The sequence below is a fragment of the Mobula hypostoma genome, chromosome 12, assembly GCF_963921235.1.
Source record: "Mobula hypostoma chromosome 12, sMobHyp1.1, whole genome shotgun sequence".
Classification (NCBI taxonomy): Eukaryota; Metazoa; Chordata; class Chondrichthyes; order Myliobatiformes; family Myliobatidae; genus Mobula; species Mobula hypostoma.
In genome coordinates, this window is record NC_086108.1 from 70,425,512 (window position 1) to 70,450,189 (window position 24,678).

Genomic DNA, 24,678 nt, shown 5'->3' on the forward strand with positions numbered 1-24,678 from the left:
CTATCTACCTGTGAGGTAACTTTCAGGGATCTGTGGACATGTACCCCCAGATCCCTCTGCTCCTCCACACTACCAAGTATCCTGCCATTTACTTTGTACTCTGCCTTGAAGTTTGTCCTTCCAATGTGTACCACCTCACACCTCTCCGGGTTGAACTCCATCTGCCACTTCTCAGCCCACTTCTGCATCCTATCAATGTCTCTCTGCAATCTTCGACAATCCTCTACACTATCCACACCACCACCAACCTTTGTGTCATCTGCCAACTTGCCAACCCACCCTTCTACCCCCACATCCAGGTCATTAATAGAAATCACGAAAAGTAGAGGTCCCAGAACAGATCCTTGTGGGACACCACTAGTCACAACCCTCCAATCCGAATGTACTCCCTCCACCACGACCCTCTGCCTTCTGCAGGCAAGCCAATTCTGAATCCACCTGGCCAAACTTCCCTGGATCCCATGCCTTCTGACTTTCTGAATAAGCCTACCATGTGGAACCTTGTCAAATGCTTTACTAAAATCCATGCAGATCACATCCACTGCACTACCCTCATCTATATGCCTGGTCACCTCCTCAAAGAACTCTATCAGGCTTGTTAGACACAATCTGCCCTTCACAAAACCATGCTGACTGTCCCTGATCAGACCATAATTCTCTGAATGCCCATAGATCCTATCTCTAAGAATCTTTTCCAACAGCTTTCCCAGCAGACGTAAGGCTCACTGGTCTATAATTACCTGGATTTTCCCTACTACCTTTTTTGAACAAGGGGACAACATTCGCCTCCCTCCAATCCTCCGGTACCATTCCCGTGGACAACGAGGACATAAAGATCATAGCCAGAGGCTCAGCAATCTCTTCCCACACCTCGTGGAGCAGCCTGGGAAATATTCCGTCAGGCCCTGGGGACTTATCCGTCCTAATGTATTTTAACAACTCCAGCACCTCCTCTCCCTTAATATCAACATGCTCCAGAACATCAACCTCACTCATATTGTCCTCACCGTCATCAAGTTCCCTCACATTGGTGAATACCGAAGAGGAGTATTCACTGAGGACCTTGCTCACTTCCACAGCCTCCAGGCACATCTTCTCTAATAGGTCCTACCTTCACTCCTGTCATCCTTTTGTTCTTCACATAATTGAAGAATGTCTTGGGGTTTTCCTTTACCCTATTCGCCAAGGCCTTCTCATGCCCCCTTCTTGCTCTTCTCAGCCCCTTCTTAAGCTCCTTTCTTGCTACCCTATATTTCTCAATAGACCCATCTGATCCTTGCTTCCTAAACCTCATGTGTGCTGCCTTCTTCCACCTGACTAGATTTTCCACCTCACTTGTCACCCATGGTTCCTTCACCCTACCATTCTTATCTTCCTCACCGGGACAAATTTATCCCTAACACCCTGCAAGAGATCTCTAAACATTGACCACATGTCCATAGTACACTTCCCTGCAAAATCATCATCTCAATTCACACCCGCAAGTTCTAGCCTTATAGCCTCATAATTTGCCCTGCCCCAATTAAAAATTTTCCTGTCCTCTCTGATTCTATCCTTTTCCATGATAATGCTAAAGGCCAGGGAGCGGTGGTCACTGTCCCCCAGATGCTCACCCACTGAGAGATCTGTGACCTGACCCAGTTCACTACCTAGTACTAGATCTAGTATGGCATACCCCCCAGTCGGCCTGTCCACATACTGTAACAGGAATCCATCCTGGACACAGTTAACAAACTCTGCCCCATCTAAACCCTTGGAACTAATCAGGTGCCAATCAATATTAGGGAAGTTAAATTCATCCATGATAACAACCCTGTTATTTTTGCACCTTTCCAAATTCTGCCTCCCAATCTGCTCCACGGTATCTCTGCTGCTACCAGGGGGCCTATAGAATACCCCCAATAGAGTAACTGCTCCCTTCCTGTTCCTGACTTCCACCCATAATGACTCAAAAGAGGATCTCGCTATATTACCCACCCTTTCTGTAGCTGTAATAGTATCCCCGACCAGTAATGCCACCCCTCCTCCCCTTCCCCCCCTCTATTCCTTTTAAAGCAGTGAAATCCATATAATTCTCCGTAACTTCCACCACCTCCAACAGGATCCCACTGCTAAGCACATCTTTCCCTGCCCCCCCCCACCGCTTTCCGCAGGGTTCACTCCCTATCCAACTCCTTTGTCCATTCGTCCCCCCCATCCCTCCCCACCAAACTCCCTCCTGGCACTTATCCTTGTAAGCGGAAGAAGTGCTACACATGCCCTTACACTTCCTCCCTCACCACCATTCAGGGCCCCAGACAGTCCTTCCAGGTGAGGCAACACTCCACCTGTGAGTCCGCTGGGGTGATATACTGCGTCCGGTGCTCCCGATGTGGCCTTCTATATACTGGCGAGACCCGACGCAGACTGGGAGACTGTTTCGCTGAACACCTACGCTCTGTCCGCCAGAGAAAGCAGGATCTCCCAGTGGCCACACATTTTAATTCCATGTCCCATTCCCATTCTGATATGTCAATCCATGGCCTCCTCTACTGTCAAGATGAAGCCACACTCAAATTGGAGGAACAACACCTTATATTCCGTCTGGGTAGCCTCCAACTTGATGGTATGAACATTGATTTCTCTAACTTCTATTAATGCCCTCCTCCCCTTCTTACCCCATCATTCATTCATTTATTTATTTTCCTTTTTTCTTCTTCTTCTCTCTCTTTTTTCTCTCTCTGTCCCTCTCACCATAACTCCTTGCCTGCTCTCCATCTTCCTCTGGTGCTCCCCTCCCCCTTTCTTTCTCCCTAGGCCTCCCATCCCATGATCCTCTCCCTTCTCCAGCCTTGTATCCCTTTTGCCAATCAACTTTCCAGCTCTTAGCTCCATCCCTCCCCCTCCGGTCTTCTCCTATCAATTCGGATCTCCCCCTCCCCCTCCCACTTTCAAATCTCTTACTATCTCCTCTTTCAGTTAGTCCTGACAAAGGGTCTCGGCCTGAAACGTCGACTGTACCTCTTCCTAGAGATGCTGCTGGCCTGCTGTGTTCACCAGCAACTTTTATGTGAGTTGCTTCAAATTCCAGCATCTGCAGAATTCCTCGTGTTTGCAAGGACTCCCAAGTCTGTTTGCACCTCAGTTTCTTGAATTTTCTCTCCATTGAGAAAATAGTAAACACTTTCATTTCTTCTATTGTATACTTGGACTTTCTGAAGGCCTTTGGCAAGGTGCCACACATAAGGCTGCTTACCAAGTTAAGAGCTCATGGTATTACCCAAAGGTTACTGGCATGGTTAGAACATTAGCCGATTGGGAGGAGACAGCGAGTGGGAATAAAAGGATCCTTTTCTGGTTGGCTGCCAGTGACTAGTGGTGTTCCGCAGGGGTCGGTGTTGGGACCACTTCTCTTTATGCTGTATATAAGTGATTTAGATGATGGAATAGATGACTTTGTTACCAAGTTTGCAGGTGATATGAAGATTGGTGGAGGGGCAGGTAGTGTTGAGGAAACAGGTAGGCTGCAGAAGGACTTAGACAGATTAGGAGAATGGCAAGACAGTGGCAAATGAAATATAAATGTAAAACACCAAAGCACACGGTATTGGGGGTTGGTATTGATGTGGATAGAGAATTGGTTGGCAGACAGGAAGCAAAGAGTGGGAATAAACGGGACTTTTTCAGAATGGCAGGCAGTGACTAGTGGGGTACCACAAGGCTCAGCGCTGGGACCCCAGCTGTTTACAATATATATTAATGACTTGGATGAGGGAATTAAATGCAGCATCTCCAAGTTTGCGGATGACACAAAGCTGGGCAGCAGTGTTAGCTGTGAGGAGGATGCTAAGAGGATGCAGGGTGACTTGGATAGGTTAGGTGAGTGGGCAAATTCATGGCAGATGCAATTTAATGTGGATCAATGTGAGGTTATCCACTTTGGTGGCAAGAACAGGAAAACAGATTATTATCTGAATGGTGGCCAATTAGGAAAAGGGGAGGTGCAATGAGACCTGGGTGTCATTGTACACTAGTCATTGAAAGTGGGCATGCAGGTACAGCAGGCGGTGAAAAAGGCGAATGGTATGCTGGCATTCACAGCAAGAGGATTCGAGTACAGGAGCAGGGAGGTACTACTGCAGTTGTACAAGGCCTTGATGAGACCACACTTGGAGTATTGTGTGCAGTTTTGGTCCCCTAATCTGAGGAAAGACATTCTTGCCATAGAGGGAGTACAAAGAAGGTTCACCAGATTGATTCCTGGGATGGCAGGACTTTCATATGATGAAAGACTGGATCAACTAGGCTTATACTCGCTGGAATTTAGAAGATTGAGGGAGGATCTTATTGAAACGTATAAAATTCTAAAGGGATTGGACAGGCTAGGTGCAGGAAGATTGTTCCCGATGTTGGGGAAGTCCAGAAAGAGGGGTCACAGCTTAAGGATAAAGGGGAAGCCTTTAAGGACTGAGATGAGGAAAAACTTCGTCACACAGAGAGTGGTGAATTTGTGGAATTCTCTGCCACAGGAAACAGTTGAGCCCAGTTCATTGGTAATACAGTATTTAAGAGGGAGTTAGATATGGCCCTTGTGGCTAAAGAGATCGGGGGTATGGAGAGAAGGCAGGTACAGGGTTCTGAGTTGAATGATCAGCCATGATCATACTGAATGGCAGTGCAGGCTCGAAGGGCCAAATGGCCTACTCCTGCACCTATTTTCTATGTTTCTATGTTTCACTGCTAAGGCTAATTTAATAGCTTCTATGTAATGGTTTCTCTGTAGCAGCAATGTTTGGGTTATGGCTAGAGATAACGGGACTTTGGAATGTTTGCTACCCAATGGGAGAAATGTTGTTCTTTCTTGCGTGTCTGGGGGCTGGGTTTTTCGCAGTCTTTCGCCGAGGAGCAATGGAGAGAGGACGTGAATGGACAGGGTCGGAAGACCACCGGACAGAGTGGACTGAGGAGTGAGATTCCGAGGGCCAGCTACGCTTGGAGGTCAACGGAAACAAATGAACGAACAGTGAGCTCCATCGATACACAATAGACTTTTTTCTTAAAATGGGCCCTTTTACCTTTTATTTTCTTTACTAACTGTCTATCCAAATTAAGACTTAAAAAGTTCAATCATTTAATTGCACATGGTGTACTGTCTGATACTTTGCGGTGCGGATTTGTAACTGGGCAACACATCACGCAGCGTCCACACAAGCAAAATTTCTCAGTTTGGCGGGGCCAGAAGTTGTCTTCCCCTCGACGAACACATGCTGGCCGAGCCTAAGGCTTACACAGGTTGGAAAATGTATGGTCATGCACTTTCATAGTAGAAATAAATATGCAGACTACTTTCTAAAAAGGGAGAAAATCCAAAAATCTGAGATGCAAAGGGACAGGAATCCTTGTGCAGAACACTCTAAAGATTCACTTGCAGCTAGAGTTGGTGATGAGGAAGGCAAATGCAATGTTAGCATTCATTTCAAGAGAACTAGAATACAAGAGCAAGGCTTTATAAAGCACTGGTGAGGCGTCACCTTGAGTAATGTGAACAGTTTTGGGCTCCTCATCTAAGAAAAGATGTGCTGGCATTGGAGAGGATTCAGAGGAGGTTCACAAGGATGATTCTGGGAATGAAAGGGCTATCATTATGAGGAACATTTGATAGCTGTAGGTCTGTACTCACTGGAATTCAGAAGGATGAGAAGGGATCTCATTGAAACCTTTCAAATGTTGAAAGGCCTAGACAGAGTAGATGTGGACAGGATATTTTCCATGGTTGGGAAGTCCAGGACAAGAAGGCACAACCTCAGGATAGAGGGGCGTCCATTTAAAACAAAGATGTGGAGAAATTTCTTTAGCCAGAAGGTGGTGAATTTGTGGAATTTATTACCACAGGCAGCTGTGGAGGCCAAGTCACTGGGTGTATTTAAGGCAGAGCTTGATAGGTTCTTGATTGGACATGGCATCAAAGGTTACAGGAACGTGGTCTGGGAGTGGGACTGAGAGGGGAAAAAAGGATCAGCCATCATTAAATGGCAGAGCAAACTCGACAGGCCAAATAGCCTAATTCTGCTCCGATATCTTCTGGTCGTATGGCACATATCCTGTGCCCTTCCGAATTGCTTCTAGAAATACCAGCCATTGCTATTCTGCCGTCATCCCTGCCAGTGTTCTTTACCAATCAATTCTGGCCAACTCCTCTCTCATGCCTCTGTAATTCCCTTTACTCCACTGTAATACTGATACATCTGACTTCAGCTTCCCCAGATGGTAAGAGAGAATGATTTACAATATCAGGCAATGTGGAAGCTCTGAGAGCTGTGTGGTCAGCAGTTCAGCTGAAATGGAATAGAATGAGTCTCAGATAAAATATTCAGAAGATATAAAGGGGAGAAACTAGACACAAGTTCAGGACCAGCCCAAGTTGGAAGCTTAGCATAGTAGACTTCGAAAAGGGAGCTAAGCTGATCTTTTCACTCAAAAGGCAAATAGCTTTATGAACTTCTCCCTGCTGGTTGGAAATTATTTCCATCTTGTTTATCTGGGCTGAGCCAAAGAATTGTTCAAAAGATTTAACAAAGTTCCTTTGGTTTTATGCTAACATTTGAGTACTTTGAGTTTATTTTTGTACACATTAACTGTTTCTTGTTAATGTTGCTGCCCTTTTCCCAAGCCCTTTGTCTTACCTGAAGGAGCAGGAAGATTTATTCCTTTCACAATGATAAGAAGCATTTCAGTACTACTAATGTCTGCAAATATCCTGCGAAGTAAAATACTTTGATCTAATTAATGGCTTCTTGAACAGGAGTAGGTGATGCATGAATGACAGATAACTTGAAATGTAACCCAATAGACAAAGAACAGGCCAACAGTACAAAAAAGTACTTTTTATCCATTGCAACCACTGTGAATTTTTAATTCAAATTAATAATTCGCTTTTTTTATCCTTTGATATACTCATTAAAATTTCTTTGACCAAACTTTTTGCTCCAGTACCTCTAAGATCAGTGACAAAATTTAGGTTATGATCTTCGGGACTTTATCTATATGTACTGTGCTATAAGATAAGCTGTTGTAAGGAGTTGTGGAAAAAACAGATACTATATGGTGATTTGTACCATGGTATCAAGTGTGGTTCAATGTCTATGAAATGCAAATAGTTACAAACTAACTTACAAGCAAAGGAAATTTGAGCAGAATTGGGTTGAAAAGTATATATATCCTTAACAGATTATTGGCTGCAATGCGCATTCAAGTGAGATTTTCTTTTTCTCCCTCTCAAAACTAAAGTACTAAATTCTTAAATATCGAGGAACCCAATTTCTTATTCACTTTTTAAACTTGACGTGAAACCATTTTATTCTCATAAATGTCTCAATCCTGGATCCCTGCCCCTACTTTATGTACCTTTATACCAGTGCTGTGCTCACCTGTACTAGGTGATGGAAAACAACTTTTTTCACAAAGTTGTTTCAAGTATAGTGGAGCAACACAAAGGAGCTGGAAGAACTCAGCAGATCAGGCAGTATCTGTGGAGGGAAACGAACAGCTGACAGTTTGCATCAAGACCCTTCATCAGCCCTTCTCAACACAAAATATCACCTGTCAGTTTCTCTCCAAGGATGCTGCCTGTCCACCTGAGTTCCTCCAGCCTCCTTGTGTGTTGCTCCAGATTTCTAGCAATTGAAGTCTCCTGTGTCCGTCTCTGCTTTCAGTGAAGTGCGTCTAAGCTATTTGTTGCTCAGCATTATTTGTACTCTTGCAAGTTTATAACGTGTTATTAATTCAAAATGCCATAACAAGAAAATGTTTCTAAAAACTAAGAAAAAATAGTGCTGCCTTTACAACAAAAGCCGAAGTAGAATATCCTCAGAGACATCCTTCTCAGTTGCAACAGTAACTCCCATCTTAATCACAAAGTTTTCTTTTTGATCGAAAAGGTATTGCAATTGAAATATTTACAAAAGCAGAGATCCATACCGTACAGTTTTAAATGTCCTCTCCTCAAAGTGGTATTTTGGAGGCTCCAAGCCTTGAGCTTGCCCAAGTTTAAGGATTTCAAGATTTTTTTTACAATCTTCAGCCATCTTTTCAAATCTACAAAAACAGCAACGCAGGTTTTCAAAAAAAGCTCTGTGCAACTAGTAGTAAAATTTACTGTAGTCAGCATAAAACATTATTCATGCAACAATACTGATAAATAAATATGGGTATGCATACACAAGACCATAAGACATAGAAGCAGAATTAGGCCATTTGGCCCATTGAGTCTGCTCCATCATTCAATCATGGCTGATCTTTTTTCCCCTCCTCAGCCCCACTCTCCAGCCTTCTTCCCGTGATCTTTGATGCTGTGTCCAACGATATGGCCTCCACAGCTGCCTGTGGTAATAAATTCTGGTTAAAGGAATTTCTCCACATCTCTGCTTTAAATGGACTCCCCTCTATGCTGAGGCTGTGCCCCTTTGTCCTAGACTCTCCCACCATGGGAAACATTCCTTTCGCATCTACTCTAAGTTTTTCAACATTCGAAAGGTTTCAATGAGACCCCACCCCACCCCATCCTTCTAAATTCCAGCGAGCACAGATTCAGAGCCATCAAATGTTCCTTGTCTGATAACCCTTTCATTCCCAGAATCATCCTTGTGAACCTCCTCTGAACCCTCTCCAATGCCAGCACATCTTTTCTGTGACGAGAAGCCCAAAACACTTCACAGTACTCAAGCTGAGGCCTCACCAGTGCCTTATATAGCCTCAGCACCACATCCCTGCTCTTGTATTCTAGACCTCTTGAAATGAATGCTAACATTGCATTTGCCTTCCTCACCACCGACTCAACCTGCAAGTTACCAATTAGGGTGTTCTACACAAGGACTCCCAAGTCCCTCTGCATCTCAGAATTTTGGATTTTCTTCCCATTTAGAAAACAGTCTGCACATTTATTTCTTCTACCAAAGTACATGACCATGCATTTTCCAACATTGTATTTCATTTGCTATTTTCTTGCACATTCTTCTAATCTGTCCAAGTCTTTTTGCAGCCTTCCAGTTTCCTCAACACTACGTGCCCCTCCACCAATCTTCATATTATCTGCAAACTTGGCAACAAAGCCATCTATTGCATCATCTATATCATTGGTATACAGCATAATAAGAAGTGGTGCCAACACCGACCCCTGTAGAACACCACGTCACTGTCAGCCTGATACTTATAGATCTAACTTTTATCTGCTTTTATTGGAAGTATCACTTTATTACTGGAACTTCTGAAACATCAGACAGGTAGAGAAGAGCATTTTAATTACCTGCTTCAAATAGGACAATGATAATTTCTGCACTTACTTTGTAGTCTGAGCCACATTACCAAGATGTGTAAATTGTTTGGAATATGTCATACATTTCTAGATTTAAAAGGAGAAAGATTTAATTATAAAGTATGAAAGGAAAAGATCATCAGGAAGGCACAAACTACACACACACACACACACACACGAGGGGTGATTGATATGTTCGTGGCCTAAGGTAGAAGGCGATGAGTTAATAATCAAAGAGTTGAACTGCACATGCATGTAACAAGAGAGCTGTATAACTCATCTCCTTCTACCTTAAGCCACAAACTTACCAATCACCCCTGATGTGGACCACTTTCCGGAGGTCCAAGACACCAATTTCTATAAAGAAGGGATCCGTATGCTCCACGGCTGCTGGATTAAGTGTGTAAATATAGTAAAAATAAATGTGCTAGGTTTTCTAAAATTGACTCCTTCTACCTTAGGCCACAAACTTATCAATTACAGGTGTCCCCCGCTTTTCGAACGTTCGCTTTACGAAACCTCACTGTTACGAAAGACCTGCATTAGTACCCTGTTTTCGCTTTCAGAAGGTGTTTTCACTGTTACGAAGAAAGGCAGCGCACGATAAAAAATCAGCACGCGAAAAAATCAGTGCGCGATAAAAGGCAGCGCGCGCCCCGAGCAGCCACTCTCCCCTGGATTCAGAACGGCATTGCTTAAACACGTTGCATTGAGCAGTCGTTAGCAAGATGAGTTCTAAGGTGTCGGAAAAGCCTGAAAGAGTAAGGGTGTTACACTTAGCATAAAACTAGACATAATTAAGCGTTTCGATCGTGGTGAATGAAGCAAGGACAAAGTGAGTTTGGCTTGTGGAAGCTGACGAAGATGATGTTGAAGAGGTTTTGGCATCCCATGACCAAGAACTGATAGATGAAGGGCTGATGCTTTTGGAAGAGGAAAGGATAACAATCGAAACCGAATGCAGAAAGTGAAGCAACTGCGTGAGATTTTTGCTGCAATGATAAAGTACGACTTTCATTTTGAAAGGGTACGTAGGTTTAGGGGATATTTGCAGGATGGTTTGAAAGCTTACAAACAACTGTATGATAGAAAAATGCGCGAGGCTCAGCAGTCAAGCAAGTCTTCCACATCAGCCACAGCAGACGACGAACCTCGACCTTCAACATCAAGGCGGGCAGTCATAGGAGAAGATGAGCTGCCTGCCCTGATCGACGATGAGATGACACCCCCGTGTCCCACCACCCCAACACCCGGGCCCCGGACAGATACTGTACCGATTCGTGAAGAACGCAGCGGTAGCCGGGAGGCACACAGCACATCTTTAAGAAAAAAGCCGAAATAAACATGCTACTTAATTTGGTGCTGCCTGGCACGTAATTGTCGGCCCAGATCAGAGGCGATGCAATTGGCAATCGCCTCTGATCTGCGCCGACATTTACGTGCCGGGCAGCACCTAATTAATTTTTCTTAAAGATGTGCTGGGTGCCTCCTGGCTACCGCTGCGTTCTTTGCGGCAATGTATCGGGTCGGCAGCCCAGAGGGTGGGGGCCACTGCACCACCCAGCCTGCGATGACTCAGTCTAACACACCATCATCAGTGTGCTCGGCGCTGTTTTCCCAATTCCGGTAAGTGATACTACACTGTACATACATTATTTCTACCTTATAGGCTGTGTGTTTTTATGTGTTATTTGGTAGATTTGGCAGCTTCATAGTTTAAAGGTTACTGGAGAGCGCGTTTATGCCAACAGCGCTTGCGTGAGATTTTCGCTATGGAGATCTGTGCAGGCAATCATTGTAGAGAAGTATTTCTACTTTATATAGGCTGTGTATTTATCATATCATTCCTGCTTTTACTATATGTTACTGTTACTTTAGGTTTTATGTGTTATTTGGCATGATTTGGTAGGGTATTTTTGGGTCTGCGAACGCTCACAAAATTTTCCCATATATACATATACAAAAATGGTAATTGCTTCTTCGCTTTACGACATTTCGGCTTATGAACTGTTTCATAGGAACGCTCTACCTTCGGATGGCAGGGGAAACCTGTACTGTGTGTGTGTGTGTGTGTGTGTGTGTGTGTGTGTGTGTGTATACATACACACACACACACACACATATCTACTATATATACATACACACCTATACCTACTATATATATATCCAAAATATATCTAATAATGGAATTACTGTATTACAGCACAGAATTCTTCAATTCACCCCTCCAACCAAAGAGAATGCATTTGTTTTTAAAATGAAGTTAACATTCTGCATATAATGTGTCTTTATCATCATCTTTAGAGTTTAGAAAAATGAGAGGTTTTCTCACCGAATTGTACAAAATTGCCATTGTTGCTGACAATTTGTAACTCATCCTCTGGTCGTGGGGGAGACAGGTATTGTACTTCACAAGGCAAAATTTAGACATACATATAATATGCTATAAAATACTGTAAAAAACATTAGAAAAATGAGAGGTTTTCTCACCAAATTGTACAAAATTGCCATTGTTGCTGACAATTTGTAACTCATCCTCTGGTCGTGGGGGAGACAGGTATTGTACTTCACAAGGCAAAACTTAGACATACATATAATATGCTATAAAATACTGTAAAAAACATTACGTATGCACTTCACAGTACATGACATCAAATACCTCATGCTGTTCTTTCAGAAGGTTTATAAGGTGTGTGTATACTTCATCTATCTTTGCCGAAATCTGCACATCTTTATGATGCACTATTATAAAGTCATTGTCATTTTGCTCATCCTCAGGGGGGGAAGGAACCTGAAAAGAGGAAGAAATATAAAACACATACTCTCAATGTCCATGGTTGCATATGTGCCTTCAAAAGAAAATACAGGCTTTCCCTGGGATACAAATGCCTGACTTACGGACATCCCTACATATGAACAAACTTCCATATTAAAATATCCAATGACATACATACAAAGACTAGGTTCTACAAACAACAGAATTAGCTCCCCACCCACTTTCACCCCACCTCCCATTTGTAGTAATTATTTTCCCTTGTCAATCTCGGCTTTTGACGCCATTCGTCACAATACTGTGGAGGTATGGTTACCGTATCAAGTGTCTTCTGTGCATTTTCAACCTCTGCCCAAAGTCAGTCTTCAGAGTCAAAATAAATAGAGCTTGCTTGTTACCCAGGGACAGCCTGTACACTTGATAACAAGACTGTCATTTTACAGTTTATGACTATCTTTGTAATCCCCTCTTTTTTCCTTCAACACCGTCGTTCCTGTAGAACACCATTACACTACAAGACCATGAGATATAGGAACAGAATCAGGCCATTCGGCCCATCTGGGCTGCTCTGCCATTTCATCACGGCTGATCCGGTTTTCCTCTCAGCTCTGATCTCCCACCTTCTCCCTGTACCCCTTCAAGCCCTGACCAATCAAGAATTTATCAACCTCTGTCTTAAATATACATACAGACTTGGGCTCCAAAGCCACCTGTAGCAATAAATTTGACAGATTCACCACTCTCTGGCTAAAGAAATGTCTCCTCATCTCCATCCTAAAAGGATGCCCCTTTATTCTGAGGCTGCATTCCCTGGTCCTAGACTCTCACACCACAGGAAACATTCTTTCCACATCCACTCTATCAAGACCTTGCAACATTCGATAGGTTTCAATGAGGTCACCCCCCCATTCTTCTGAATTCCAGTGAATACAGGCCCAGAGTCATCAAATGCTCTTCACAAGACGAGCTGTTTAATTCTGTAATTATTTTTGTGAACCTCCTTTGAACCCTCTCCACTGTCCACACATCCTTTCTAAGGGGCCGAAAATTGCTGACAATACTCCGTGAGGCCTCACCTGTGGTTTATGAAGTCTCAAAATTACATCCTTGCTTTTATATTCTAGTCCTCCTGAAATGAATGCTAATGTTATGTTTGCCTTCCTCACCACAGACTCAACCTGCAAATTAACCCTTAGGGAATCCTGCACAAGGACTCCCAAATCCCTTTGCACCTGAGACTTTTGAATTTTCCCTCCATTTGGAAAATAGTCTACCCTTTTATTTCTTCTACCAAAGTGTATAACCGTAAACTTCCAGACACTATATTCCATCTGCCACTTCTTTGGCCATTCTCCTAATCTGTCCTTCTGTATCCTCTCTACTTCCTCAAACCTGCCTGCCCCTTAACCTATCTTCATTTCATTCGCAAACTTTGCAACAAAGCCGTCAGTTCCATCATCCAAGATATTGACATATAATACAAAAAGAATCGGTCCCAACACAGACCCCTGTGGAACACAAGAAGTTACTGGCAGCCAAACAGAAAAGGCTCCCTTTATTCCCACTCTTTGTCTCCTGCCAATCAGCCACTGTTTTATCTATGCTTGAAGCTTCCCTGAAATACCATGGGCTCTTAACTTGTTAAGCAGCCTCATGTGTGGCACCTTCTCAAAGGCCTTCTGAAAATCCAAGTACACAATACCAACGGATTATCCTTCGTCTATCCTGCTTGTTATTTCTTCAAAGACTTCCAAAACATTTGTCAGACAAGATATTTCCTTGAGAAAAGATGCTAAGGTCTACTTTATCATGTACCTCCAAGTACCCTGAGACCTCATCCTTAATAATCGACTCCAACATCTTGCCAACCACAGAGGTCAGGCTAACTGGCCTATAATATTCTTTTTTCCACCTCTCTCCATTCTTGAAGAGTGGAGTGACATTTGCAATTTTGCAGTCTTCCAGAACTATTCCAGAACCTAGTGATTTTGAAAGATCATTACCAATGCCTCCACAATCCCTTCAGCCACCTCCTTCAGAACCCTGGGGTGTACACCATCTGGTCCAGGTGACTTATCTACCTTCAGACCTTTCAGATACCCAAGAACCATTCCCCTCGTAATGGCACCTTCACACATTTCAGAACCAACAGTCTGGAACTTCCCAAACTGCTAGAATCTTCCACAGTGAAGACTGATGCAAAATACTTATTCAGTTCGTCTGCCATTTCTTTGTCCTCATTACTACCTCCCCAGCATCACTTTCCAGTGGTCCAATATCCTCTCTCGCCTCTCTTTTACACATGATGTACCTGAAGAAAGAACACATTCACCTGCAGCCTATGAAAAAGTCTTTACAGCACTTTACTGGGATGAAAAGGCTGACTGACTTCCAGAGGGAACAAAAACAAAGAGAAGTTAAAAAAGAGAGAGCAATCTTTACCCTAAGTGTTTCAAAGCATAGAGAATTATGAGATCAGAGCAGAAATCATCTGCTCTGAAAATGGAAGATATAGAAGCCATGCAGAAACCTAAATGCAGCCACAGGTGATCACTGTAATGATTGGAAATGAATAAGCAAAGTGCTATAATTTCATGAAGGCATTTTGAATATAATGTTTGGGATCCTGAAATCATTTTGCTTTCACATATTGCCAGTGAAATAGAGTGAAGGTAAAATTATCATTATGTCGGAATCTTGTAGAGGTTTTGTGCCACAGCATCTTAAACCACATGAATTTGTAGGGCAGATGTGATACAAGTCTCAGAAAAAGCGATTGTCCTAATCATAAACTGACGAGAGTAATGGTAGTTGTAGACAAGCCAGAAGGTAAAATTTTAAATGGTAGTTTTCATGATGAGAGTTAAAAGTTGAATTCAAGTTCAAGGACAGTAATGTTGGCCCATCAGGTTTAATTTGTAAATGATTGCCAGAAATAAATGCTGGCAAGTGCCAAAAAAAGATAACTTTACTTGTATTAATAATGGGTTGTAATATGACTGAATGATGTTAGTCAGGCAAAATCTTAGTCCTGCAGGACTCGTGAGAGAGAATACTGAGCAGAGACAGAGTGGTAGGAAGTGCATTTCTGCAGGTGCTGTCAAGCACGGAACCAAAGGTATAAATCTGGGTGTATGTTTCACATGAATTGTCCCTTGCATAAAGTAATTAAATTTAAACTGATGGTGAATCTTCACTCCTGTGAGACCGAAAATATTTGGACTTTACTTATTCATTACTTGAACTCTGTGCTAGTTCACATTTAAAATCACATAGTTTTATAGTATGCAAACAATCCCTTCGGTCCAACTAGTCCATGTACCTGTCTAAGCATTTTGTAAATGTAGCTAATGGACCTGCCCCAACCTCTTTCTCTGCTCCCTTTAGACCAGTGATGAGGATGAATTTCTTTAGCCAAAGTATGGTGAATCTGTGGAATTCATTGCCACAGGTGCCTGTGAGACCAAGACATTGGGTATATTTAAAGCAGAGATTGATAGGTTCTTGATTAGTAAGGGTGTCAAAGATTATGGGGAAAAGACAGGAGAATGGAGTTGAGAGGGATAATAAATCAGACTCATTGGGCCAAATAGCCTAATTCTGCTGCTATGCATTAGGGCTCTGGCAATTTAATTGGTTGGGATTCATCAGGGCAAACCTTACTTCTGTGTATTCTGGATCTGGTTGATGAGATTCTGCATAGCACCAGGATCTTGCATGATGTACGTAGTTACAGAGGTGGGCCAAAATAAGCCTCACCAACTAAACTGCTCAGACAACATGGACAAATAGCCAAGTCCAATCTTTGTCACACAGCTATTTTTCAAAAATAACAAAAAATGATGTAATTTAATGTTTTTTAAGTTAATAAAAATTGGCTTACTTAAAAACATTTACTAGTATTATTAATACAAGATTGAAAGAGGCATCCATTAATATCCTCATATTCTTCTCTTACTGTATTCCTGCCACTGCCATTAGTAATTGATTTCCTTTCTTACTGAATTATTTTGGTATTCCATTTCCATGCCTGCTCTATATTCCCTTCCTTGTTCATATCCCTTACTTCCCTGCAGCCTAACAACTTTTTCTCTCAATACTCATTTCTTTTCCACCAAGGGGGTACCATACCTACCAACACATTTTTAACAAATCAGAGGAAACTGGTCTACGTGCTCATGGGAAGAATGTGCAAACTCCACATTAACAGCACCCCAGATTATCATTAACTTTTGTTTATTTTTGGGCTCCATCAACCCACTTTGCTGTTTGTAAACTGCTGGAGAAACTCAGTGGACTAAGTGGACCAGCATCTGTCGAAGCAGAGGGTCATATGACGCAGGAAATGCTGACCATCTTGACTGCACACACGTTGCTCAGCCCACCAAGGCCCTCCAACAGTTTATTTTCTGCTCCAGATTCCAGCATCTGTAGTCCTTGGTATCTCCACTTCACAGTCTATCCCAATAATCAGAATTCCTTTTGTGCTTGGCATTACCTGCACACTTAGCTTTGATGTAGCAAAATGCCCATGTCCATAGAACAGGAAGGGACGTGGAAACAGAATGTTTTGCGATGACAAATGCCTAATCAAAGAAAATGCTTTTAAGAAAGGTCTTTAATGTGGAAGGCAAAGAATTGGCAGAATTTAATCACTTAATGGTATCTAAGCCATGGAACACAGAACAATGGCTAGGATGAGGATAAATACCGCATCTTTTGCCTCACGATCACAAAATATGCCAGCAAAGGCACGAGCATGAAGACAAGAAGTTCATCTACCAAATTGGCATTCAGCTTTACTTCACCTTTGAGATATCAATTGGTTTCCCATTTTGGACAGCCAGAATCAGTGGGTCAAAGCCTTTGGCAGTCCTAAAAAAATGCTTTGCTTGTTCCAGGTTGTTCTTCTGCTTTGCCTGCAAAGCAGCTTTCATGTATTGCTTCTTCCGATTCTCAAGAAATTCCATTTGTTGCTGGGCTGAAAGACAGCAGAGAGAGTGATCAGATGAAATATTACAGAACTGAGAATTACTGGTGTCTAGTTCAGTGGTACTATGACTGCCGATGAAAAGTAAAACTTTAAAATCTTCATTCAAACTTTATTCTATTTATTTTAGTTTATCTAGAAATACAGCACAGTCACAGGCACTTTCTGCCTCAAGGAGCCCATGCCACCCATACAACCAATTAATCTTCTAACCCCAACAAGGGAGGAATCTGGAGCACCCAGAGGAAACCCATGCGGTTACAGGGAGAACGGACAGACTCCTTACAGACAGTGGAGGAATTGAATCCAGGCCACTGGCAGTGTCATCACATTACACTAACCACTACACTACCACACTGCCCCAGTTCTTGTGGACTTTTTGGAAAGTCTACTGAACAATATGTCAAAACTATATACACTTTAAAATTATGCTGCTGGAGTGAATGAAGAGAAAATATACTGATTATATTTTGTTGACTTTGCTGAACCAGGTTATCCTTTGACGTTGGCTTCGGAATGGGTTTTGGGGAGTGCCTTTCCTCAGCTGCAGCTGACAAGGTCGGAGGTGCCTGCTCTACATCGTCGAGGAGTTTTGCAGGTCTCTTTGCAACTGGAGGTTGAGCAGCAGACGGAGGAGTTCCAGTCTAAGGGAAACCACACAAACTTCGTTAAGTGCTCAGGTTCACTACAAAGCAAATGATTGTCAATTCATTTCTACCAAATGAGCAAATTAATATCTCAAATGAAATGAAAAAATGCAGAATTTTTAAACCCTGTCTAATCCATGCCTCTGCACATCAAAATCTGAATACATAGAATATCTATTCAAATTGAGGTCTGAGTCACCTTTGGATTTTCTATACATAGAACATAAAACAATAAACACAGAGACAGGGCCATCAAGCCACAATGTTGTGGCAAATTAATTAAACTAATGGTGCTGAATGAAGCTAATCCCTTCTGTGAGCACAGGGTCTATAGCCCAAGAACTTAGACTATAAGACATAGGAGAAGAAGTAGGCCATTTGACCTTTTGAGTCTGTTCCACCATTCTGTCATGGCTGGTTTATTATTCCTCTTAACCACATGCTCCTGCCTTCTCCCCTTAACCTTTGATGCTCTGACTAATCAAGAATCTATCAACATCTGCTTTAAATATGCCCAATGACTTGAGCTCCACAGCCAACCCCGGGAAAGGATTCCATCGATTCACCATGCTATGGCTCAAGAAATTCCTCCTCACCTCTGTTCTAAAGGGACATCCTTCTGTTCTGAGGCTGTGCCCTCTGGCCTAGACTCCCCCACTACAGGAGACATCCTCTCTATATCCACTCTATTTAGGAGTTTCAATGAGATTTCCCCCCCCCCACCTCATTCTTCTAAACTCCAATAAGTATAGGCCAAGAGCCATCAAACACTCATCACATGTTAACCCTTTCGTTTCTGGAATCATTCTCATGAACCACCTCTGGATCCTCTCCAATGCCAGCACATCCTTTCTTAGAAAAGGAACCCAAAACTGCCCACAATATTCCAAATGCACTCTGACCAATGCCTTATTAAGCGTCAGCATTACATCCTTGCTTTTATATTCTAGCCCTCTTGAAACGAATGTTAACACTGCATATCACGTGCCTGTCCAAGAGACTCTTAAATACCTCTACTGCATCCACCTCCACTACCAGTCCTGGCAGCACAATCTAGGCACACACCATTCTGCAAACAAAAACTTGCCCGCACATCTCTTTTGAACTTTCATGCTCTCACCTTAAATGCATGCCCTCGAGTATTTGACATTTCAACCCTAGGAAAAAGATACTGGCTATCTATTCCATCTATGCCTCTTATAACATTCTATCAGATCTGTCTCTGCCACTCCAGATAAAACAACCCCAGTTTGTCCTACGTCTCTTTTTGGCACATGCCTCTAATTCAAGCAGCACCCTAGTAAACCTCTTCTAAACCTTCTCCAAAACCTCTGCATCCTTCCTATAATGGAAAATTTTATAAAGCTGCAACATAGGTTCCTGACCTGTTAACTCAACCCAGATTAAACTCCCTCTCCCATTTCTCCACCCATATGTGTAAACATCCCACTGTGTTCTTTGACAATCTTCAATCTTCAACACTATCCGCTAACACCACCAATCCTTGTGTCATCAGCAAATTTACTAACATATCCATCCAAGTCATCTACACATACCACAAGCAGCAGAGGCCTTTGAGTGGATCCCTGCAGAACACCACTCATCATGGACCTCCAGCCAGAATTGTACCCATTGACCAATACATGTTTCAGTTTAAATAATTCTCAAGTTAACAATTCAAAATTCTGCACAAAATCTACACTTAATGCATGTACAAGCAATCAAGTCTCGTGATCAAAAAGAAATTCTAAAACTAGATGCTTCTTCCAGTTAACTAAGCTGCTTTATTCTCAGGACTTACAGTTGACAAAACTGACATTTTTTGCATATTCTACCTCAAATAACCCATTAACAGTACTGAAATTACATATACTCATGTGAAACTGGAAGAACCATAGCCTTAACAACTTTTAAGTCTCTTAAATGAGGCATAAATCAAGTAATCTCCTCTAAGTCTTTTCTAGCTGTATCACTGTCTGGTATGGAAATTGCAAGGCATCTAACCACAAGATTGTGAGGATTGCTGAGAGAATCACCAGGGTCTCTCCCTCGTTCCCCCCCCCAACCCCCACCCATCCAGGACATACACCAGAAGTGCTGCCTTTGCAGAGCCCTCAGCATTGTCAAGGACCCCCCCCCCGCCCCCATTCATCGCACAATCCCTTTGACCACCAACTGCCAAGCAGCAGGTAATGCAGTGTAAGAACAAGGACTGTTAGGCTGAGTAACACCTTCTCCTCCTGGCACATGAAACCTCTGAACACCCTGCACACAGTATTTATGACAGCGTCAGTAGCAGTAATACCACTTTGTCAACTAGTACCTCTATAGAATACTTTCGTTTAACCTGTGTTACTATTATTTTATGTGCTGTATGTACTGTGCTTTGGACCTTGGTTCCTGAGGAACACTGTTTTGTTTAGCTGTATACATGTAAAGGGTTGAATGGCGATAAACTTAAACTTGAATGAGATTCTTCTTATACAGCTGCATTCAAGGACCAGTTATTTAAATGGGCAACATAAAAGCACTAAGGCCATACTGGAACCTCAAAGTTCAAAGGAAGTTTCAGAATCAGGTTTAGTATCGCCAGCATATGTCGTGAAATTCGCTAACTTTACAGTAAGTATGCATCTATTAAAATGGTTAAGTTAAACATAAGTAGTGCAAATAAAAAAACAAATTAAAAGAAAACAGAAAGTTAGTGTTCATGGGTTCAGTGTTCATTTAGAAATAGGATGGCAGAGGGGAAGAAGCTGTTCCTGAATCATTGAGTGTGTGCCTTCAGGCTCCTGTATCTCCTTTCTAACGGTAAAAGGACATGTCTTGAGTAGTGGTGGTCCCTAATGATGGACACCATCTTCCTAAGGCACTACTCCTTGGATACTAAGGAGGTTGGTATGCATGATGGAGCTGTTTAACTTCACAAAATTTCTGCAACTTACTTCAATCTTGTGTAGTAGCGCTCCCCCCACACCCCCCGCCCTCATACCAGATGGTGATACAGCCAGTCAGAATGCTCTCCACGGTATATTTGTAGAAGTTTTCAAGTGCTTTGGTTGACAAACCAAATCTTTTCAAACTCCAAATGAAATATAGCCGCTGTCTAACTTCTTTATAGCTGCATCAACATGTTGTGTCCAGGTTAGGTCCTCAGAGATCTTGCCACCTAGGAACTTGAAATTGCACACTCTCTCCACTTCTGATTATCTGCTTCTTTATTATCAAAGTACATATATGTCACCATATACAACCCTGAGATTTGTTTTCTTGCAGGTATACTCAGTAAATCCAATAACCATAATAAATGATAACAGATAATGAAAGCTCAAATAAGAACTTTAAAGTAGCTTTTCCTATCTTAAGGCTAAAAGGAATCTTGAGCAATGTGAACTAGATGAAAATGGATAATATTGTTCAGTTTCCAGTACTTTGAAAACCCCACTCTCAATCTGGTTGTGTGGAAATACCTGCTTGTTATCAACAACGTGTGTGTCGTGATCAGACCCTGAGATCTGACATGGCCCCACTGTCAGCTCAGACTGAGGATCTGTAGTGGTGGAACGAGTCACTCCCCAAAAGGTGGAATCAGTGATTAACTAGAGGAGTTTCAATCAGCGGAGTAAACTGATCGGTCACATGGAGTTGCTTCTCATGGGATTGATTATTGGTGGTTCGACTACTTGCAATTCTAACACAGGGCTTGGCTCACAGCAAGGTCCAGTTGGGAGGAGGTCAGAAAAGGATGCTTGTGTCAATTTCTACATTAAAGCTGCTCTAATCTCTCACACTCAAACAGAGGCTTTTCATTGAAGAATAAAGAATACTGGTTTGATGTCATTTATTTCAAATCCTTGGTCAGAACTTCCCAGCCAATTGTTATCCTCTTACTCACTTACTGTAGGCAGAGTACGGGTAAGACTCCAGTCTTATCTCTGCTGGACCAGTGTGTGGTGCATTGATAGTTTTAATATTCATCTTTGCTAAACACTGGAAGTAATATATGGGCTTATCCCAAGGAGAAATATGAGAGTTCAGAATTGGAGAAATTGGTAAAAGAAATGCAACGCTGGGTTTCCTCTTTAAATTGTGAATATCAAAACTAGAATAGCAATAGCGTCTTCATATCTGTAAAATCTGAAGCCCAAGAAAAGAGTTAAATTTCTTAAAGCACCAAAACTTCAATATTAGAGAAGTTAGTCACCTCCTCACCTTCACAAGATGACCTTTGCAAATACCCACAAAATACTTTCTCCCACCCTTCTTCACTGAATGATTCTTCCAATGTCTCGTACTGAGATTGCTTTCCATGATTTGCCTCTTTTACACTCACTACCTTGATCCAGAAATGCCAACCTCCAAATTCCCAACATGACACGACAAACAATAAGGACACTAATACATAAATAGCATGCTTGTCTGCATATGCTTTATTCTTCTGGATGGAATAGGTGCTCAGCAAGAAATAATCTTAAACCATTCCAATTTTCAATGAAACATCTTGGCCAACATCTAAAGAACAGTCACTTTCAAAGAATATTAGAGGATAATAAGCACCACACTTTCCTTTGAGAAACGAGAAAACGGAATCAGTTAAGGTTTATGGGTTTGATTATATCTAGTACCTCGCCATCGTCTTCCTCCGCCTCAACTTCAGCAGCGGCTAGTCTGGAAGCAGCCTGAAGTGTTCCAGTGATGCCAATGTCTCCAGATGTTCCTCCCACTCCTGGTATAGCTGGAAATCCTACAGAAAATTCAATACAACAATCGTGAAAAATCTGGAAATTTCTTTGCTAATTTCCATGCCTATTGGTTTCATATCATTTTGTTAAAGAAGACAAGTTGACTCACTCAGGATTTTTATTCCCATCTTTTAACAAATTCTCTCCTTCACGAACCACACCACTCCCGCACCCCACCCGCACCAACACCCACTGTGACAAGTCAATGAACTGCTAAGTACCTCTGTGGTATATCTCCTCACAATAGCAGCTAATTTTAGTTTACCATTACATCTTCACTCAACTGTACTTTAATAAAATTAAAATGAGTGATTTATAACTGGTTTGCTATAAAATGCTCATGGTGTGAAATTTGTTCTGAGGCAATAGCACCAAAATGGATTTATGAGAAATAATATTTGCTATATTATTTGGTTACTCTAAAGAGGTAACTTCAATAGCTCTACAGTTTTGTGCACTGTTATCTCGGTTGTCTATACTGTACACTTAACAAAAACTAGTGATATTCATTACAAGTGCAATATAAAGACAACAAGAAATGTTCCACTTTCATTTTGTTAGCCTTGATCAGCAGTAACATTATTAACCCAGCTTTACATTCAAGTTGCACTCCAGAGTTCCATCTGTAATAAGTATTCTAGTCTAATAACGCAATGCAGCAAACAGTGAATTAGCATTTTTCAGATGAGAGTGTTACAGCATGGTCTCACTTGACAGATGACATGCAACAAAAAACAGCCAAGCTCTCTCTTGTGTCCTAATATTCATCCCTTAAACCAATCTTATTTGATGAGAAGCTCACTGCATACGGGAATTAGTAGTAGTCACACTTCAAAAGTACATTAATAATGAAGTGCTTTGAGACCCTGGAGATCATGACAAGAATTCATAGAAAGATATGCAAGGATAAATGATCTGCAGGTAATACAAAAACAGGAATCGTGGGGTGGAGTTGGGGAGTCCTTTCCTCGAAAGGGCGCTGGAAAGATGCTAATCGATATTTCAAAGTAGTCGCTATAAAATTTTCAACACATTTGTGCATAAATGGGGTGGTGGAGGAGTACAAATACTTGACTGGAAACCAATACTAAGGCTGTTTACAAGAAGGGGATGAGCAGACTCTAATTCCTAAGAAAGCTGAGATCCTTCAATGTGTGCAGCAGCATGTTGGAGATCTTTTGCCTAGCAAGGGCATTCTTCTTTGCAACTTTATATTGGGGGAGCAGCATCGATACTGGAAATGCAAAAAGACTAAATTAAAAAGGCTGGATCCGTCCTTGGGTACAACCTGGACACTTTTGTGTTAGTGGTGGAGAGGAGGTCACTAAACAAACTGTTATCCATTATGGACAATCTGACACATCCTCTCCATGACCTACTGAATAAGCAGCGGACAGACTCATTCAGTCCCACTGTCACAAGGATGGTTACAGAAAATCTTTCCTAAGCATGTAAGCAGTTCATCTCTGTGTGACAAGAGAATACCCATCATAGTACAATAGTCTCTGCTTTATTATTTTGTACATTATTATTGCACATTGGTAAATTATTATTGTGTATATTACTATTCTGTATATTATTAGTTAAGTCTGCACACTGCTAAGTGTGTTTTTAAATGACGCTGCTGTGACGAAAGAATTTCCCACTCAGGATAACAAAGTAAACACAAAATAATCTGCAGATGCTGGGATCAAAGCAACACTCACAGTACACTGGAGGAACTCAGCAGGTCGGGCAGCATCAATGGAAACGATGAGTCGATGTTTCGGGCCGGAACCCTTCGTCAGGACTGAACAAAGAAGGTGGGGGAAGGATTTGAAGAATGCTTGTAGGTTCAGTTGAAAGACCAGTAATTTGAAAGACAAAGGGGTGGAGGAGGGAAAGCAGGGTCGTTATAGGCAGGGAAACAATGGGTAGTAGAAGAAGGAGGCGGAACCATGAGGGAGGTGATAGGCAGCTGGGGTAGGGAGCAGAGTGAAATAGGGATAGAGGAAGGGAGGGGGAGGGACTTACCGGAAGTTGGAGAATTCTATGTTCATACCAAGGGGCTGGAGACTACCTAGACGGTATATGAGGTGTTGCTCCTCCAACTTGAGATTAGCCTTATCATGGCAGTAGAGGCGGCCATGTATGGACATATCTGAATGGGAATGGGAAGCAGAGTTGAAGCGGGTGGCTACCGGGAGATCCTGTCTGTTGTGGCGGACGGAGTGGAGGTGCTCAACGAAGCGGTCCCC

General features: G+C 42.2%; 1 protein-coding gene across 7 annotated transcripts in view; it reads right to left on the reverse strand.

Annotated features, from left to right (window-relative positions):
- Positions 1-24,678, reverse strand: part of cc2d1b (coiled-coil and C2 domain containing 1B) — a 91,822-nt gene that overhangs the window by 17,831 nt on the left and 49,313 nt on the right. For all 7 annotated transcript variants that reach the window (XM_063064356.1, XM_063064358.1, XM_063064355.1 and 4 more), the window contains exons 12-18: positions 22,325-22,443; positions 17,513-17,696; positions 16,871-17,043; positions 11,949-12,080; positions 9,318-9,376; positions 7,957-8,073; positions 6,663-6,736 (exon numbers count right to left, since the gene is read on the reverse strand). In XM_063064356.1, coding sequence (XP_062920426.1) covers positions 6,663-6,736; positions 7,957-8,073; positions 9,318-9,376; positions 11,949-12,080; positions 16,871-17,043; positions 17,513-17,696; positions 22,325-22,443 — 858 coding nt within the window. The remainder of the gene's footprint in view (positions 1-6,662; positions 6,737-7,956; positions 8,074-9,317; positions 9,377-11,948; positions 12,081-16,870; positions 17,044-17,512; positions 17,697-22,324; positions 22,444-24,678) is intronic.